This window comes from Xenopus tropicalis, chromosome 9, assembly GCF_000004195.4.
Source record: "Xenopus tropicalis strain Nigerian chromosome 9, UCB_Xtro_10.0, whole genome shotgun sequence".
Taxonomy (NCBI): Eukaryota; Metazoa; Chordata; class Amphibia; order Anura; family Pipidae; genus Xenopus; species Xenopus tropicalis.
In genome coordinates, this window is record NC_030685.2 from 62510751 (window position 1) to 62531047 (window position 20297).

At 41.0% G+C, this 20297-nt stretch overlaps 1 protein-coding gene across 1 annotated transcript; it reads left to right on the plus strand.

The window, feature by feature from the left end:
• The first annotated feature begins 16996 nt into the window (after positions 1 to 16996).
• neurod1 (neuronal differentiation 1) lies at positions 16997 to 19403 on the plus strand. The gene is given in 2 exon segments (NM_001097399.2): positions 16997 to 17084; positions 18049 to 19403. A coding segment is annotated over 1 exon segment (1086 nt). The 5' UTR covers positions 16997 to 17084; positions 18049 to 18056; the 3' UTR covers positions 19143 to 19403.
• The last annotated feature ends 894 nt before the right edge of the window (positions 19404 to 20297 follow it).

The window sequence follows — 20297 nt, forward strand, 5'->3', positions numbered from 1 at the left end:
ACCATTTTCTTTTAAAATCTGCTCAATATGCAGAGCTTTAGGCCTGTGTCTGCGTCTAACTAACCCTGCATTAATCCTTCCCAGCATGCATTAGGGAGCACTCACTCCCTACACTCTCTCTCTGATTGCCTGTGGATTTTCCTCTCAATGTACCTTTCTGTTCTTGGAGATCCTTGGACTGAAGCCAGTAAATATAAACTTTAATCCCAGGGAAAAATGCCATCATCTATTCATCTAATCTCCCTCTGCTGTAAGAAGTGGATTAAAATCTCATTTAGCAGAACCTGGAACAAGTCGAAAATTAATCCCTAGTGCTGCAAATTTGTTCCCATTACCAATCTCTTCTTCGACCTTCACTTCCACGCTCTCCCCCACTGTAACAGAAAAACATTTATCCTTATTCAGTTGCTGCTGCTCTTTGGCTACTGAGTGTCAAGAACCTGCAGCCAAAACGTACTGTTGGGCCACTGCTTGTAAACTTTACTCTGATTGGTGGATTCACTTCTATCTGTAATTAGGGCCAGTTTGGTGCTGAGAGTCCACGTTGAACAAAAAATGATGTTGTCCCTTATTGTTGCATCAAGATTGAGGCATCCAATGTCCCTGACTCCCTGCGTGAAGATTGACACATCTCATATTCCTACATCAAGATCAGCACATGAGAGGTATCACACTGGCATCTGGCAAGACTTAACAACCCTACACAAAAGCAGGTCCAGACTGGGATATAAAATGAGCGCTTTCATTTCAAGTACACAAAGGCCCAAACAGCCCCCCCACCAGCCCACTAAATAGTGACTGTCTATGGCAACTTTCAGCAATTTGCCAAAATCCAGAGATTGCCAGTCTGGGCTTTCACAAAAGCCAGTGTGCCATCAGAACTGACCGACAAAAACCCACAATTATAATATCACCTTCCCATCAAATCCAATGCATCAGTGAAATTTTGTGGTATAAACACAATAAAACTTTCCCACAGCCCTACATAAAGGGGATCTAAACACAAAATAATGAAATTATGTAAAAATAATGAATTGATGTAAAGTAAACTCAGAGTCCTCCTCTTAGCACTTTCGCAATTTACAATAACTTGCTGTTTTTAGAATTATTATTTCTGTCTGCCAATACTAGGCTTTCAGGTCAACAGCTCTCGTCTATGTGCTTTTTGTATTCAGTTAACCCTTGGGTTGCTGAGTCTCAGTTGAGCCAAAAGCTTGGTTTTAGCAATCTCAAAATGTGAATATCCCAGAAACTGCTAAAAATATTAAATTAGTGTAAATTGCAAATGATGTTTGATTACAGTGTGTTATTGACAAGCACAAAATTGCCTGGTTCTCTTCCTACAATGGTAAATAGAGCTGGTAGGGATAGTTCTCTTGCACCCAACACTTATAACTTGTAGCTATTTCTCCAGTGCCTACCTGCCTACCTATTGTGGGATACACAATAGGCCCTGGCATTTCAAGTACACAGAGGCCCAAACAGCCCCCACCAGTCCAATAAATAGTGACTGTCTATGGCATCTCACAGCAGCCCCTCTGGCATTTGCCGGAATCCACAAGTTGCCAGTCTGGGCCTGGCACCTACAAATAAACTTGGCAATATTGGTCCCACGTACATGAGATAATAGTTGAAATTACTGTGCAATTGTATGTTTGTAGTTGTTACAGATGTCTGGTTTGTCTACAAAACCTTTTCTTGTTAATTCAGTTGTCGCCACTGGGGGTCACTGTTCTGTAATGAATTTGTTCTCTCTCTCTGTCCAACCTTTCAGTCCTCTATAGCAGGTGCAGCAATGTGAGCTTCCAGTGAGCTTCCATTACATGAAATATTAAACAGAGACCGCACAGTGACTGTTCACCCTGTAATGACTACCACCAGTGAGGTAATAATAGGGGAACACAAATAATATGGATTTGAGGTGTTCGTCATAAGTAGTTAAACAGAGTGCACAGGGTTGAATTCATTCAGACTTTGTCACTTCTATGGTGGCTACCTTTCTAACTGCTTCAGTAGTTGTGAGTCTTGGGGCAGTTATTCCCAGCCTGTGACCTCCAGTTAGACAACAACCCTTCATCTCCCACATAGAACTGAAGGTTTTAGAACAGATGATGAGAGTGCAGGACAACTGATATCCATTCTTACTGTATATTTCTGACACAGAACCTTGTTACTACAATACCTTTTTGTGCGATTTGTGCGAGTCCCAGAATGGGACCTGGTTTTCTCATGAGCCCTAGGAAGCCCTGCCTGACCCTGGGGTTCTAGTTGCAACACAAGCAGCTTGCAGTCATCCAAAGTGGTGGCATATGGGGCTTTATGGCCCCTGCTGTGGTCAGTTGAAAAATAATGGTGATCAAGATACGCCAAATCATCCATATCTTTGTGTCTTGGTGGCAGGAGGTATGTATTTAGATAGGGTGGCCCGCCTTTGACCAGCATGTTCCTTAAGCAGAACATTTCCCCTTACATCTCTCTGGCAGGCATTTATGGCAGCATAGACCTAATTTCATTGTTATGGTCAAGTCCTAGGTGAAGGCGTACACAATTTCAGGCTACAATGTAATGGGATTGCTCCTGTAAGAAAACCCGGGTTATAAGAGGTGAGTGCAGTAGAGCTAAGAAAATGCAGATCCTTTAACTTTACTGAGCAGGCCCAAGTGTTGGCCCATAGTTCCCAACAATTCCTTGCAAGGACAGGTCCATTTTGGGGGGGTCTTAAAAGGATTATATTCATAACATGAGTGTAAATGGATTTAGCTGGCACTTATGCCATGTGGCCCCTGGCCCTCCTTGACTTATTTTAACTACATTTTTATCCAGTCTGTCCCTAGAGTCCAATTATGGACACATTTACTAAAATGCTGAAAACCACATTTAAATATCCCATGAGACCTTAGATAATATATAATGATACATTCTTGGAACAGTTGAGTGACCTTTTGGGCATAATCCAACAGCAAACACTGGAGATCTTCCCTGCTATTGATCAGTTCCAGCCCGCTGGGCACTCAAGCGATCATCTCTGTACTGAAAATCCCACTTGGGCAGGCCTGTGTCACTCACTACTAATAACCCTCTTGAAGTCTTAAATTGATCTGATCAGTGTCCTTAGCAATTGAGAACAACAGTGATTTCCTGATCAGAAGCCACTGGGTCCGAAAACATAATCTTATTTGAACCCTAGCAAACCAGCACTTTGAGTAAGAATCACCGTTTTGCACCCACATAACAAAACAAATACAATTCTGCAGTCTTTATTGGGCCTTCAGCAGGCAGGAGAGTGTTACACAGATGCTTCAGCCTAGTGGCTCCTTGCATCCAGCCCAACATCACACTGTCAGATTTCCACTGTTCTTCTCAGCACTGCATTCTTTTTTCAGGCAGTCACACACCCACTTTGAACTGCATCCGACTATAATTGTCCTTTCCATGGTTTGTAACTTTTGCAAGATATGTAACGTAAAGATTGCAGTGCATTGTGAATCCACTGCAACTTGGCTACATATCTGGATGGCCAGTATGGACGCTGATCCCTAAGAGATTAATTTGCTCAGTTCGCAGGCTAGACAATCAGATAGCTAAGTACACATAGGCCATCTGGAACCCTCTGCTCACCATGCTGACCAGGGATTACCCAGTCAGGAGTAGCCGTTCAGTTCTGAGATCATGCATTGAGTATGGCAGTCAATTATACAACCAGACTGGCACTCCAAATCTGCCTACTTTTGGTATACTTGGTACACAGGGAATGATCCATCCATAAACATGGGGGTGGTCTGTGTGAGTGACAAATAGATACCCCTGATTTGTATATGCACAGGCATATGGTCAGAGATCTAACACTTTGGGCCCGATTCACTAAATTCCGAAATAAGGAGTGCTATTTATAACATGCGTTAAAAATCTTATCACTTCTTATTTTTCGCTCGATTCACTAAAAGGACACTTGTCATAATTAAGAAGCGATGTTCTTGGCGTTATTTATCTTGCAACGACATATTTTCAAGCAATATATTACGCAGCGCACAACATATTACGCAGCACGTTGCTTGAAAATATGTCGTTGCAAGATAAATAACGCCAAGAACATCGCTTCTTAATTATGACAAGTGTCCTTTTAGTGAATCGAGCGAAAAATAAGAAGTGATAAGATTTTTAACGCATGCTATAAATAGCACTCCTTATTTCTGACTTTAGTGAATTGGGCCCTTTGTGTTATGCCATCATTTTCATTCCAAAATGTTTTGTGATATAGTTACATAGTTACATAGGGTTGAAAAAAGACCCAAGTCCATCAAGTTCAACCCTTCCAAGTAAACCCAGCAAGCACAACTTATACTTACCAATCTATACACTCACATATAACTGTTTTCATCTTGCTTTGTTGCCCCAACTTCTAACCAAAGGGATTACTGACTCCCGCTGGTAGTTTCAGCCTTCAACAAGATGAAGTTGGCCCTGGATTTACCTTATCACCTATCATGGCCCTATTATAATTTCATACAAGAAGTGGCTGTGCACTTGGCCCCTCTGAAACTTTTTTTGTTAGGGGGCCCGGAGCTGCTAATTGCATACCAGCCAAGCAGAAATGGTTCAATATTCCATGTTCAATACCATGGCAATTCGAAGGGACCCTAGGTTCTACAGTGTAGTAAATAGTGAGAATTATGTTGCAGTACATGTAATATGAAAGATAGGTAGAATCTCAGCTATAAAGAAGGAGGGTACTGCTAATTTTTTTTAAACAAAGGTAAAAGACACAAATATATGATCATTATAAATAGGAAAGAGTGTACATAAGAGTATATACACTACTCAAGAACAAAACTTTATTCTAAATATATCAAATATAAAGAAACCTTTCCTCTGCTGAAAGCAAATTCTTCTTTTGTCTCCACTCTGTTTAGGAAAACTACATTCGACAAATCTTTATACTGATCTTGTAAGTGATCATAATATACATAAATGGCTTCTATGGGGTCTATGGGTATACCTGTATGTCTCACTTCCATAAATATACATGGGAACATGTGTATGTGTTACGGCTTTCATTTCTCCTTCCTTTAAGCCCAGCGAATTGGTCACATCAGCCGGCAGGTGCAAGCAGCAGGTGCTTTTTACCTTCCTCGAAAACGTAGATTTGGACGGAGATCATTGTAATATGCTAAACTTATTAAATGCCGAGCCGGGTCTGCCTGATGTGCCATGCCAAAATCATCTGTACAGCACGGCGTATAACGTGAAAAAAAGGCAAGGAATTAATCAGTGCAGTAACTAATTCATATAAATCTGCATTTTGCATAAGCAATTAGGACAAGTACACCGCAATGAAGGAGGAAGTTTGATTCATTTAATCTCAGTATCTATTCAAGCGGAAAAATCCACCGGGGCAGAGCACTGAATCCAGGCTCGGAATTCGTTCCCTTTTGATTAGTTAAAGGGATTGAAAGGTCAAATTATCAATATTTAATTCAGATGTAAATGCATTTGTTACAGAGGAAAGCAAATCCCTTTTTATGTAGTGAGTTAGCAACAGGGGGGTTTGTCTGTTATAAACAAGGCATTCCATGATCACTAGGCTCCCAGTCATTAGAAAATCATTAGGAAATTAAAAGCAGGAACAATGGGATTGGAAGATATTCTATAACCTCTTGAGATTTCAGCAATATCTTCATAGGAATATACCCTATCCATGCATTATACTGCGGATGCAATCAGTAAGGTTTTGGATCAGTATATCAGTATATCACTATATAGTATATCACTTACCACTATATAGAGTGAATTCAGAATTATGATTTCCATTTTTGCACAATGAAATATTTACATTTTGATATTCCTGATCCATTAATATTTTTTTTAATATAAAGCCAAAATAAATAAATCAAATAAAGACTTGGGGGCGTTTAAAAAAGGAGACAGAACTCAAACAGAAACACAGAAGCACTAATTTGGCACCACTCTCCATAAAATCTCCCATAATGCTGCCTGTTTGGCACCCACATGCCAGTGTTGCCATGTGTGTAGCTGCATATGATTCCCTTTCCCCCCGAGGTAAACAAACTAGCAGTGAAAGATAGCACATTACAGAGAATATATCCAGCCAGGCACCATTACATGGGTGCATACTCATTCTACGTAGCAGTACCGAGTGGTTCAGTCCAGTTTTAACTCTTTTGCTTTTTGGTTTTCTCACCTTGAGCAGTAGAATTGTGTGGGCCTGTGGTTGCTATGCCTGCATTTGTAATAAGCAACAAGTAAAGACTCGGATTGTGTAGAGCAGAGAACCCTGGCAATAAACAGTGTCCAAGCAGTGCTTATATAAGGAAATGCCTAGCCTTAGAACTTGCATAGTATTCTTTTAAATCAATGTATATTGATTATACTATATAATATATAAAGTAGCTACATGTTTTGCTCAAGTTGGTGGTTCATGTCTCCTTACACTGCCCCTTGGCACATACATTGACCCACCTGGGTCCTGTTCTGCATTTCTTGCAGTGTATGTTTATAGACACGATATATAGTCACTTTAAGTGGTTGCACCTGCATTGTGGGTTTTTAAAGGCAACATATACCTTCCATAGCAGTGTTGTTCCACCCAGATTTTACTGGATTACAACTATGGTGATTCTCCAGTATATTATTAAGGGTTAAAAAATGACACAACCACAGAGATTAATTTTTAACTGCATGATTTTGCATGGAACTTTATATAATCTCCAAGGCCCAACTGATGAAAGGTTATGCTCCAATCGGAATCATTCCTACAGGTGACTATCTTATTGGTTTATTGCCAAATAGCACTATACCCACCCTTCTAAACTTTAATGACAGCGTAATATTGGCAAGTTAACCCAATATGTTAGGTAACAATAAGATGACCGATGTAGCACTAGTATGTAATTAAAGGAGAATTAAAGGAGGTGGAATAACGGGGGGTGCCAAAATGTTAGGCAACCCCAGTGATAGGATTCACTTACCTGATACCCCAGGCTGGTGCTCCTATTAGCAGAAAATAGCTCTAGCTCAGGGTTCATGCAGGCGAGCAATCCTTTTCCATTCTTTTCCTTTTACTGTGATTTTGAAGTAAAAAAGCTGACATTTTTGATAAAGTGCGACTTTTAACTCTACTGCGCAAGTGCAACTGGTGCAAAGAAGAGGATCGCTGGCCTGCATGTACCCTGGGCTGGTACATTTTTTTGGTAACAGGGGCACTAGCCTGGGGTATTGGGTATGTGAAACACAATCACTGGTGGGGGGGTTGCCTAACATTTTGGCACCCCCAGTGATTCCACCTTTCCTTCTCATTTAAGCCTGAGATGACTTCTCAGCTAGGGGGAGCCGAAGAGTCAAATTTGGGGAAGGTTAATAACAGTTACCCACCATTACACATCATATACAGTAGCTATAAGTGATGTGCGGGTTGACCAAAACCTGTGGGACCCAACAGGATCCAGATTGAAATTTAAGCAACTATTTATTGGGTTTGGGTTGAGTGTGGGTCAGACTGGGCAAGCACACTTCTCCATTGCCTCCCAGGATTCCCCGTCTTTGAACCAGAGGCATGGGCAGAAATAGAATACCTAGCTGGAAGATGCAAGGTCAGATTCATACTCACTGCGCCCCAAAACCGCCCCCATTAACCCTGCCTCCCCCCGCACATATGGAGCACTGGGGACAGGAAGCGCTGAAGTTTTGCTCTGTATGTGAGCAAGGTTCCCGCTTTGTGGAAATTCCTTGGGTACCTGACCTGAGAAATAATGCATTGTGGGTAAATTGTAAAAAAATTGTTTTCACTTAAAAACGGCTAATAATAGCCAACCACCATTGCACAGTAAACGTGCAATAAAAGCCTGGTCACGTTTTACTAAAACTAATTTTCTCTCATATAAAAGCAGGTCTGAGCTGGATTTACTAGCTTAGAGAATAGTAATAATATCATGAATGTCATTTCCTTCTGTCATATTAACAGCATAAAGTACAGTCATTTGGGAGTTCTTATGCTGGATATGATAAGTCAGACTTCTTCTCACTGAACGAGTGATGGGTTCTTACCACTGTTTAGCAAATCTGGGCCTGAGTGTTTTGCCTGAGAGTAATTACTTCCCAGTGACAATAGGCCACGCTTAATATTTAGAATTTAAGTTTAGTGCATCATGGTTAAAGGGGCTACATTCAATTACAAATGCTGCATATATATATACATGAAGGGTCCTTTGATAATATTTTTATTTTGTAACCCTTGAGTGTAAGACCCCTGTTCATTAAAGGGAAAGTGGTCTGCAAATTGCTAGCACTATATAGATAAATGATGATGATGGTTGTGTAGAGGGCTGCAAAGTAAAGAGGAAGAGAGTCAGTGCGCTGTCCCCTCTGTGGTGCTGAACTGGCAAAATCCCTTATGCACTTTCCATACTATACCAGTGCTTGCTGCCTATTAGTTCTATTAGGGGGTCAACTGGTTTGCTGGAAATGTAAGTATATTTAGATTTTCAGCTGTGCACCCCATGCACATATTTACTTGTGACATATGCGGCACTTCAGCTGATCAGTCTGGCAATAAGCAGCAGTCTAGATAAACCTTTATAAGTTATATAAACATCATTTTCCGAGGATAAATTGTCAGTCTTTCAGTCTCGATGCGATCCGCTCAGAGGAAATAGCTACTTCACCGTTCCCTGGCTCACGGTTTCACTGGGGAGCCCGTAACTCTGTCTCCCAGATTGTGCTAGGAACATATGTCAGGCAGGATCACTGAATAAACACCACTTGCAGCAGGCAATATGGACTCATGGTGAGCCTCTATCTACCCTGCTCCATGCTAAGGCCATGAATATGGGTAATTAGAAACTGCTCTGCGTGTGTGTGTGTGTGTATTTGTGTATGTGCTAGGTACATTGGCCCAGATAAAGCATTTACAGGAAGTCTGTGTGGCCTCATGGACTTTATTACAGGGTAATAATATATACTGGTTATGTTATTAAAGGAGCCAATTTCATGCATTCATCAATCCTCAGAGCTGGAATTATTATAACTATTAGCCCAAATTTATAAATAGGGTATACATCAAACATTCAAAATAGAAGATATATAAATATCTATATAGAAGTTATCTCTATATCTATATCAATATCAATATAGAAGGTAAAGAAGGCCCTACTCAATGGAAAAGAGGTGTCTCAAGCATAGCAGGAAGGCTGAGGCCCACAATTGCGCGGGTAAGAACCTAGCCTCAGATGGCACACATGTAGTGATGGCAAATAGCCAGCTATAGGATATGAGCCCATGTAAATGTATGACCAAATCTTCCTGTTGTTTAACGGACATTTCAGCTGGAGGAGACCTAACTACTGCCCTGTTGTTTCAATGGTACATGTGGTCAGAACCCTCAGTGCAGGGAATGGAGAAGGTGCAGACTGATACTAAATCAAATACCAAATAAAAATCACTGAAAATTTATGAGAAATGTACATTTGAAAGTTGTATACTTAGGTGGATGTCCCATTTATAGAGATGTAGCGAACTGTTCGCCGGGTGTTCGCGTTCGCGCAAATTCGCGGACTTTTGGCGATGTTCGCCATTTTGGGTTCGCCGCGGTTTTTTTTGGCGTTATTTTTTTGGCGTTTTTTTTTCTTTCGTTATTTTTTGGCTTTTTTTTTTTGGCGTTTTTTTTTTTTTCTTTCGTTATTTTTTGGCGTTTTTTTGGCGTTTTTTTTTACAAAGTATTTTTCAGAGAAATTTTTGCTTGATCCCCCTCCTGCATGCCACTGTCCAGGTCGTGGCACCCTTTAAACAACTTTAAAATCAGTTTTCTGGCCAGAAATGGCTTTTCTAGGTTTTAAAGTTCGCCTTCCCATTGAAGTCTATGGGGTTCGCAAAGTTCGCAAATATTCGCGAGTTTTGCCGAAAGTCCGCGAACGGGTCCGTGAACATTTTTGGCGATGTTCGCTACATCCCTACCCATTTACAGTGAAATTCTATAGATCAGTTAAAGTGGCCATATGCAGGTCACCTTGACCGACAACTTCTGACCAAGTCAGCAGATTACTGGCCAATGTATGGAGCCTATTAACAGATCTGAATAGGTATCAGTCAGCTTTGACTTGGCACAGATGAGACATTGTTTTGAGCAATGACTTGAACGAAGTTCTGGACATAAACGTGGCCATACAAGTAACCAATTACGATCATTTGTTCTAAAGATCATTTGTTCCCTCCATTGACCCTCAGGGCTGAATTGTCAAATATTGAGGTAGAAACAATAGTGATTCTACCCCTATCTAAAGGTCCCCATACACTGGCAGATCCGCTCGCTTGGCGATGTCGCCAAGCGAGCGGATCTTCTCCCGACATCCCCCACCTACGAGTGGGCAATATCGGGAGAATCCAGGGTAATTCGATTGTTTGACCCTGGGGCCAAACCATCGAATTATAATGACGGGCATAGACAAAGTCGGTCCGGGGACCGCATCAACAAGTCCATGCGGTCCCCGATCTGACTAGATTTTCTAACCTGCCCGATCGAGAAGTGATCGAGCAGGCCCGACGGGAGGGCCCATACATGGGCAGATTCGCTGCTGAATCGGTCCAAGGGACTGATATCGGCAGCTACTATCGGCCCGTGTATGGGGACCTTTAGGATTCAGCACTAAATGTAGATTTTGCCCTGGCGCCTTCAATTGATGAGACGGTGGCTATCCATCCTCCATACATGCACTGAATATCATAGAAAACGAGGTTTCGTCAATAATATCCATGTGTGTATGGCCATCTTAACTCTGATATTGAACTGGCAGTAGTTACAGTGCCATTAACTCTGATATTGAACTGGCAGTAGTTACAGTGCCATGTACCTGATCACACTACCAACCCCAGCTGGGTATTTACTAAATCTTGCACTTACAAACAAAGTTACACAGATAAACCATCCCATGATGGGACCCTGCTTCATTAGAGTCTAGAAGTTACAATAACACTCTTATTAATCCTGTGGGGCCATAAGAATCGATGTATTGTACATTCTGCAAATCCTGTTTATAAATGTTCCCTTTATGAGATGTGGCACTCACAGTATCATCAGATGAATCAGTGCTTAATAGAAATGCCATGGAGAGAGGGTAAATAAAAAACAAGCCCCATAAGCTAGTGATAATGGAACCTTCCCTACAGACAAGCTGAAACACGTAAGCAGGACACGCGTCAGAGTCTATTTCTGCGACTATTCGCGCTTCTTGCGGCCGTTTCCTTCTCCCTATCGATTGGCCTGGATAGTAATGTTTTATGACTGCGGTGCTCCCTGGTTCCTCGTATTTACCAATTTGCCTCTAGTGTTTATTGGTTTTAACAACATTTAGCGCCCAGCAGGGTAGACCTATTTGTAAAAGTAAATCATTTACCAAAACCCCTTACTTTAGCATAACAGCTTTAAGCGATTTTTGTTCAGCCTCTCTCGCAGGTGCAATGTGAATCAATTAAATTAATTACGATAATGCCGCTTGCCCCGGAGATTTACACGGACTCTCCCGCCCTGTACATTTTAATAACGGACGAGCCTGATTATTTATGGGATGATTTAATGCATCATGCGAGCTCGCCAAGGGTTTGAATGGGTGTCGTATAGGACATTATTGTATTACATTGAATCTGAATGAGTTAATCCCAACAGATACAAACACACACACACCGTATTATATTATGAGAATTCACTCCAAAGTATTCCACTACATGTCCATTGGGTAATGCCTTGAATATAAGGGAGTTTGGATTTACTGTAATAAATATGGAATTAGTTGCATCCCAGTTGGGGTATCACCATTCTAGTCATTTTATATAATTGTACTTTAACTAGGTTAAAATAGATGTGTTTAAATTGGGCATGTATAAGAAAGCAACTAGACGTCCAGGCCAGGACAGGAGTTCATGTGGATTATACTTAATTAGTCCCTTCCCTATTGTCCGCTGATGTAGGCTTTGCTTGGGATTAGGGAGATGGCTGAAGCCCCATGTTAGCCCACAGGACTTTATATGGATGAATAAATGACTGGGGCTTCCATAATCATCTCGACTCTGGGGATAAATAAATGGCAGGTTGCCTCCAGTAGTCAGTTGGGATTTGGGGAGGGGGGCTATTGGCTTAGAAAGGATTGAGATGTGCTGGGTCGGTTGGGATTAAGTCCCCAGTGAGTGTGTCAGTGTGTGTGAGTGTGTGTGAGTGTGTGAGTGTGTGTGTGTCTGTGCCCCCTGGGGCTGCTCATCCAGCCAGAAAAGAGGCTTTTGTTTGGTGCGTGTGCAACTCGCGTGCCTCCCTCTGGCCAACAGTAAGGATTGAGAGGGTGAGAGGGGCCCCATTGGGCAGGGGGGCAGGGGGACTCGCATTCACTATAGAATGGCATAGCCCTGTCATGGAGAGGCCAAGCTCAATGCACTCACAGCCCGCATGGATTAATTAGAGAGGCTCAGCTTTAGGGTGGCTTTAGGCTCCTGTCCCCCTATCCGCAGATAAAACAACTTACAGCTTCTTCAGCCTCAGGAACAAACAATACAGAGCCCAGTGCACTCACTGCCCAAATGAGCAATTACAGGGGCTCAGCTCGGATTTAACCTGCTATTCCCTACACAGAGGGCAACCGACTCGCTGCCGTTTTTAAGTGTGGCCTTTGCACAATTATCTGTTGCACGACTGAAACTCTATTTCTTGCTATCGTCTATCTGTCTGTGCTGGTGTGTGCCATATAGACCTTCCTACAGACAGTTTAAAGAAAATCATATTTAGATAATGTTAATGTTACACATATAGCTACATTTTATTGTATAGGTAATTTGACTGTAGCACCTTGTGGTTTGATGAATGCTCCTCCTAGATAGATAGATGATGATAGATGATAGATAGATAGATAGATAGATAGATAGATAGATAGATAGATAGAGATAGATGATAGATGATAGATGATACCATGAGTTTAACATGAAATAGAGTAAACATATTTCCACCCAGCAAAACATAATTAGATAATGTTATTGTTACACATATAGCTACATTTTATTGTATAGGTAAATTGACTGTAGCACCCTGTGTTTTGATGAATGCTCCTCCTAGATAGATAGATAGATAGATAGATAGAAGATAGATAGATAGATAGATAGATAGATAATAGATAGATAGATAGATAGATAGATAGATGATAGATAGATAGATAGATAGATGATAGATAGATAGATAGATAGATAGATAGATAGATAGATAGATGATAGATATATAAATTATACTATGAATTTAACATGAAATAGAGTAAACATATTTCCACCCAGCAAAACATAGTTAGATAGTGTTTAATGTCACACATATAGCTACATTTTATTGTATAGGTAAATTGACTGTAGCACCTTGTGTTTTGATGAATGCTCCTCCTAGATAGGTAGATAGATAGATAGATAGATAGATAGATAGATAGATAGATAGAAGATAGGTAGATAGATGATAGATATAGATAGATGATAGATAGATAGATAGATAGATAGATGATAGATAGATAGATAGATAGATAGATGATAGATAGATAGATAGATAGATAGATAGATAGATAGATAGATAGATAGATGATATAATAGTGTGTAGAACTGGGTGACAATAATATTAATTACTACTATAACCTGATAATAGGCAGAAATAAAACACTTTGACGTTAAATCTTCTAATTCAAGTATCGTTTCTATTTCTAAAACTAACATTGTGAAACTTGACTTTTCTTCGTAAAACAGTCGAGCGGGCTCGAATAGGTTAAAGGTGCCCTGACTGAGTAACTGAAGGCTGCTGTAGCCTTTGCCCCAGAGCTGGTGTTGCTAAGAGTCCCTTCCATATCTCCCCTCATGCCTCTCGCTCAATACCCACTACCTGCCTGGCCCATCTGTCCATCGCTCTGGCAGCTCCCTTGTGAGCAGTTTTCTGGGAAATGGACCGTTTTCAGCTACATGTGTGAATGTTATCAGTTGAACATGATCATTCTTTCCCTGTCTCACCGAGCTGCGCCAGATTCTGTCATCTGTAATATTGAGTTTGGATCATATTAAATGTGGCTGTTCTGTAACACAACCAACTTTGATCCCGGAGGCAGTGTCCTTTGAAAGATGATGGGTTAATACTAATCCTAATAATATCAGCAATAATAATGCCTTTTAATTCGTTAAAAGGCAAAGTATTCCGCAAAAGAAGATCAACCTGAACATATTAATATTCTACAGTGAATTAAGTTATTTGTAATCTTCCTATGAATGTATACTAGAGCCTAATGCATGATAAGGTAGTCACACTTGCCCACGGATTCTACTTCCCACTTAATGTACTGGGAAAGGGCACATTTGTGTCCCCTAATCCCCATAAAAGGTTTAACTTTAAGTGCAGCTTAAAATATGAGCTGAAATACTGCGTGGCAAATCAAAAATAAGGGGAGCAGGAGAAGCTGCTAAAGGAGATTTTCTGTGCCCAAAATAAGAAAGGGAAGACAAAGTAGAACAAGAACATAAATAAATAATTATAATTATAATATAATAATAATAATGGGAAGAAACTAATTGCAAGCTCTTTGATAACATTTACCGAAACCTTTCGCTACTAGAAAATGTTTTTTTTGAAAGTATATCTTTTAATCTGTACTTTTTCCTTTCCCCTATTCACTATGTAAATACATAGAGTTTTATCAGTGTCGACACATCGGTCTTTATAAAGTCGCTTACTGTAGGCAATTACACTGATTTGAAATAATGAATGAGTCGCATCTTGCATCTGTCGCTGTTGGAAACCTGCCCTGGCAAAATCCGAATTTAGAACATTCAGAGGCCAAATAGCAAATGATTTCTGATTAAATCCAGGGCTACATTTTCCGTCTGATATAGGTCCCATAGAGGAGGATAGTCACAAAAATAAACTGACCTTGTAACTGCTGTAGGAAATGCTCTAAAAGCGGTCGCTGCGTTTAACTGAGCAGGACTTTAACTCCCTCTGTCCCCTTTGCCTTCGCTGCAGTCCCAGCACACACATATATACAAACTTGTGAAACTATACTTTGTGATAGGAATCTACATTCTTTGGGTTTACTGTAATAATATATTAAAAGAAAATATTTTTCCTTCCCCCCCCCCCCCAATAACATTAATTGGCTGTGTATTCATATTAGTAGTGAGATATATCATGTATTTCCAATGAACTCGGTTCAAACAGAATATGAAGGAATTTTAAACCTGATTCGCTTAGTGCATAATGATTAATAACAGGCAGTGCCAAATAATATAATTAGTTTCTATGGAATGATATTGGTGCCACTGCAGAATTGATAGTTATATATAAGAATATAATAATTTGATAAGTGAAGTGAAAAAAAATTGACTCCAAAGACCGATGGAGGAAAAACCTGGACAGACAGGCAGAACTCCCCTAGAGAACATGAATGGAACTAAGGAGAGACATATACATTGCTACACATACAGTTTTTTTCCAATAGAATAGAAGTGTGTGACTCCAGCTGATCTCTAAGTGCCTGTGCGTGTAGGAACTGTAGTCTAACCACAGCTGGAGAGCAATTTGGAGCTATTGAAATGGGACAGTTCCAATGGTGATCAGAAGAGGAGGAAGAAGATAATATAGGATAAATGTATCAGTAACTTGGAAGAGTGGGTCACAAGACACACACACACATACACACATACATACATATATACACACATACATACATACAGTACATACATATATACATACACACATATACACATACATACATACATATACACACACATACATACACACACACATACATACATACATACATACATACATACACACACACACATACACACACATACATACATATATACACACACACACATACATACACATACATACATATATACACACATACACACACACATACATACATACATACACACACACATACATACACATACATACATATATACACACATACACACACACACATACATACATACATACATACATACATACATACACACACACACATACATATATACACATACATACAAATATACACACATACACACATGCATACATACATACACGCATATACACACACACATACATACATACATACATACATATACACTCACATACACACACATACATACACACACACACACATACACACACATATAGATATATTTGTAGAAGTTAAACAGGGAGCTCATCACTAAATCAGCAGCTGCTGCAGAACTTTGCCAGCAGAGCCTTGGGTACTGGAGTTGGATTTGTTAGTTGGATTTTGCAAGGCAGCTCTTCCTGGAGAAGCTGAGGAATGTTAGTACCTTAGTGGGATCACAGAGATTAGGGCCCAAGTTTGAAGGTACTTGCCCCCTGAGAGAGGCCCATAGGGTGTCAGGATACAGTGCAACAGGGATCAATCAGCCCTACTAACTTGAACCTTACAAATACAACATATTGGAGAAAGTGTAGGAATCCCACGCCAGACACCGGGGCATGGTACAAGGTTTTCCCCTTATTAATGACACATTATGCAAAAGAGAGGGGGGGGTCTCTCCCAAGCGGTCTCCTTCTGCCACTTTACCCTCCGCAGAGGCCATGAATGGGTTAACCCTGTCCTGCGGGTACAAACAGGTTCGCATAGGCAGCAACTGGCGACAGATGGCCACTTCTTTTCCCCTGGCCACAAAGGGATGGAACACAGAGCGGCGCTGAATACAAATGGATGGGGGGGGGGGGGGGGGGGGGGGTTGGATCACGTGACTGGCGGGCCGTTGCCTCTCTCTCTCTCTCTCTCTGAGTGACCATATGGCGTGTGCCGGGGAAAGCTAGGGATGTGCGCATGCGTAGAACCACCTGCTAGGGGATGCCTTCAACTCTTCCCTCCTCCTCCTCCTCCTCCTCCCTGTCACTTGTCTATTAGCGTCACGGGACCCGCTATAAAACCCGAGAGCCTCTTCACAGCCCCCCAGAAATAAATAATAATAATAATAGTCCCAGCTCTGCACAGAAACCCTACTCTGTAGCACTGAGGGGTATGAGACGGTCACTGGCAAGGAGAACTGCAGCCAAGGTAGGTACCCTCTCTGCTATTCCTTATATATTATTATGTGCCTTCATCATTATTTTCCTACACTACTCGTCCTCTTCAGGATTTACTAAAGCAAGTTACCCACATAAAAAAATAATTTATTTAAATATTATTTTTACTGGGACTTTAAATGTATATAGGTTCATATTTATGAATCCTTTTTATGTTGAACTTATACCTATGGGACTTTCCTACTGATCCAGTCCATCACATTGCTATGCGGGGGTTCAGCATAGTCGCAATTTAGTATTTGGCTGCACTTCTGTTTGACGCAGCTTTGCGCATAAACTTTTCTGTTGACAGAATAGAATTAGATACAAAATGCTAGAGACAGGTTGGGATTTATTCTAGTGCAGAGGAGTCTGAACTGGTACCCAGGACATATGTTACTACCTGTTACATACAGCGCAGTCCCCCCCCAATTTGGGTTCATCAACTAAACCGGGACAGCAATACATAGTATTACTTGTAATACATAGTAAGTTTTGCTTTTCTACCATTTCATCCGATCAGTTCATAAAATGCTACATGCACCCAGCACACTGCAGATGGGGGTGTCTGTAATGGAGAGAGATCGCACCTGATGCCTCTTGCTCAAGGCGCCTGCGTGCGTCTGCTCTTCCATCAATCTCTATTCATGGGCTTTTCAGTCTGATTGTGGGAAAGATGTACAGCATCTCTATTAAGTTGCAGCGCTATTTGCACAACATCTTTTATTTCTCTTCATTCTGCTCAGCTTAGCGGCTTTAATCAGGCAAATCATATTTTCCTAATCTTCTTATGATCTCCCAGTTGCATAACAGTGTGCGATCTTATTGCACAGGGAGAGCACTGCGACTTTATTTGCATTGCGCAAAGGGGATGGGTATGATATAAAATATAACATAACTAATGCTTGTACATTTCGGGATTCATTTTTACGATTATTTGTTCTCTCCTACTCCAGATCTGAAAATGACCAAATCCTATAGAGAGAATGGGCTGATTATGGCCGAGACTCCAGGCTCCAGAGGATGGGTGGATGAATGTCTGAGCTCTCAGGATGAACACGATCTAGAGAAAAAGGAGGGAGAGTTGGACAGTCTCATGAAAGAAGATGATGAGGATTCGCTGAATCATCACAATGGAGAGGAGAACGAGGAAGAGGATGAAGTGGACGATGAAGAGGAGGAGGACGACGACGATGAAGATGATGAGGATGACGATGACCAAAAACCCAAAAGACGAGGACCGAAAAAGAAAAAAATGACGAAAGCCCGGGTGGAGCGATTTAAAGTCAGACGCATGAAAGCAAACGCCAGAGAGAGGAATCGCATGCACGGACTCAACGCCGCGCTGGACAATCTGCGCAAAGTCGTGCCCTGCTACTCCAAAACCCAAAAGTTGTCAAAGATCGAAACTCTGCGCCTGGCTAAGAACTACATTTGGGCTCTCTCCGAGATTCTACGGTCCGGCAAAAGCCCCGACTTGGTGTCCTTTGTGCAAACGCTCTGCAAAGGTTTGTCGCAGCCCACAACTAATCTAGTAGCTGGGTGCCTACAGCTGAACCCCAGAACTTTCCTTCCTGAGCAGAGCCAGGATATCCCATCACATATGCAAGCAAGCAGCGCTTCCTTCCCCCTGCACCCATTCCCCTACCAGTCCCCGGGTCTTCCTAGCCCTCCCTATGGTACCATGGACAGCTCCCATGTATTCCACGTTAAGCCGCACTCCTATGGCTCAGCCCTGGAGCCCTTCTTTGACAGCACCGTAACTGACTGTACCAGCCCATCATTTGATGGCCCCCTTAGCCCACCCCTTAGTGTTAATGGGAACTTTACTTTTAAACATGAGCCTTCTGCGGAGTACGATAAAAACTACGCGTTCACTATGCACTATCCTGCGGCCACTATGGCAGCAGCAGCCCAGGGCCACGGATCATTGTTCTCCACTGGGGCTCCGCGCTGTGAAATCCCAATAGACAGCATGATGTCCTATGAGGGTCACTCCCACCACGAAAGAGTAATGAGTGCCCAGCTTAATGCCATCTTTCACGATTAACCCTTGGAAGATCAAATGAATGAAACTCATGTAACTGACTGTGCTTTGACAAGACTGTCTTGTTTACAAGGGCAGACACTTGGGTCGCAGAAGTGCAAATGCCCCACTCTGGTGTGACACACTTGATCTTACTGCCTTTAGATACGGGAACCTGCAGTTCCACCTAATGTATTATTTCCCACCTCTATCCAATCGCCACTCCCTAAATTCGGAGTGCAACGATCTATGACATCGTGTCATTTATCCGATCCAGATATAAAAGAAAAAAAAAAAATAGTAATCACAAGCAATAATTAGGATCTATGCAATTTTTCAACCAATAGTGGGCCAATTAAAGAAATATATATATAAATATATTTTTCAACCGACATTTTACTACTTGTTATTGTACCCATGCCGAATTATTTTGTTGTGATTTTTTGTACAGAATTTTTAATGAACTTTTTATAATGTAAATGTTCCTATTTTAAGAAAAAAAAAACATGCAGCTCCATCAGTTTTTTATACACATGGAAAGTAGAATTATATCTAATTTATACGAAATACGTTAAATAATTTAAACCAGCAGCAAAGTGCTTAGACAGTTGTGTTGCCTTAGAGACGAAACACACACCAATTATAAACAAAATAGTATTTAAATCGTCTTTTTTTTTGGGTAGATTCCATTTCATTTCAACAAAATTCTACAAAATTCATAATGTTTTTTTTTCTCCAAATTAATGCTGCTTGACTATCATAAACATATTTGCACTCTTTCTCCTCTTATTTTTCATAGTTATTTTAATCAGAATATATGAATAACGAAAACCTTTCCAAAATATTACAGTGTAACCCATGCAGGTTCCATCACACTTTTTAATGGAACCCAAGTGAATGAACTGTGTGTGGGTTATATTCCTTTAGTGCAGTAGTCTCAGCCAATGCCAACCTTATAATATAATCGGTGGATAGCTTAATAGATATCGCATGTTAATTCGGTGCAAGTTATAAGCGCTGTTTCAAGTGTATTGCTGGTTCAAATGGAATTGATTTTGTACTGTTATTTTGTTTGTAATCATGTATATGCTATAATGTACTGCACACTGGGGGCTCAGAGCACACGCGTTCATCTGAAAATATTGCATTTTTGTTTTTTGGGGGTTATTTTTGGAACGT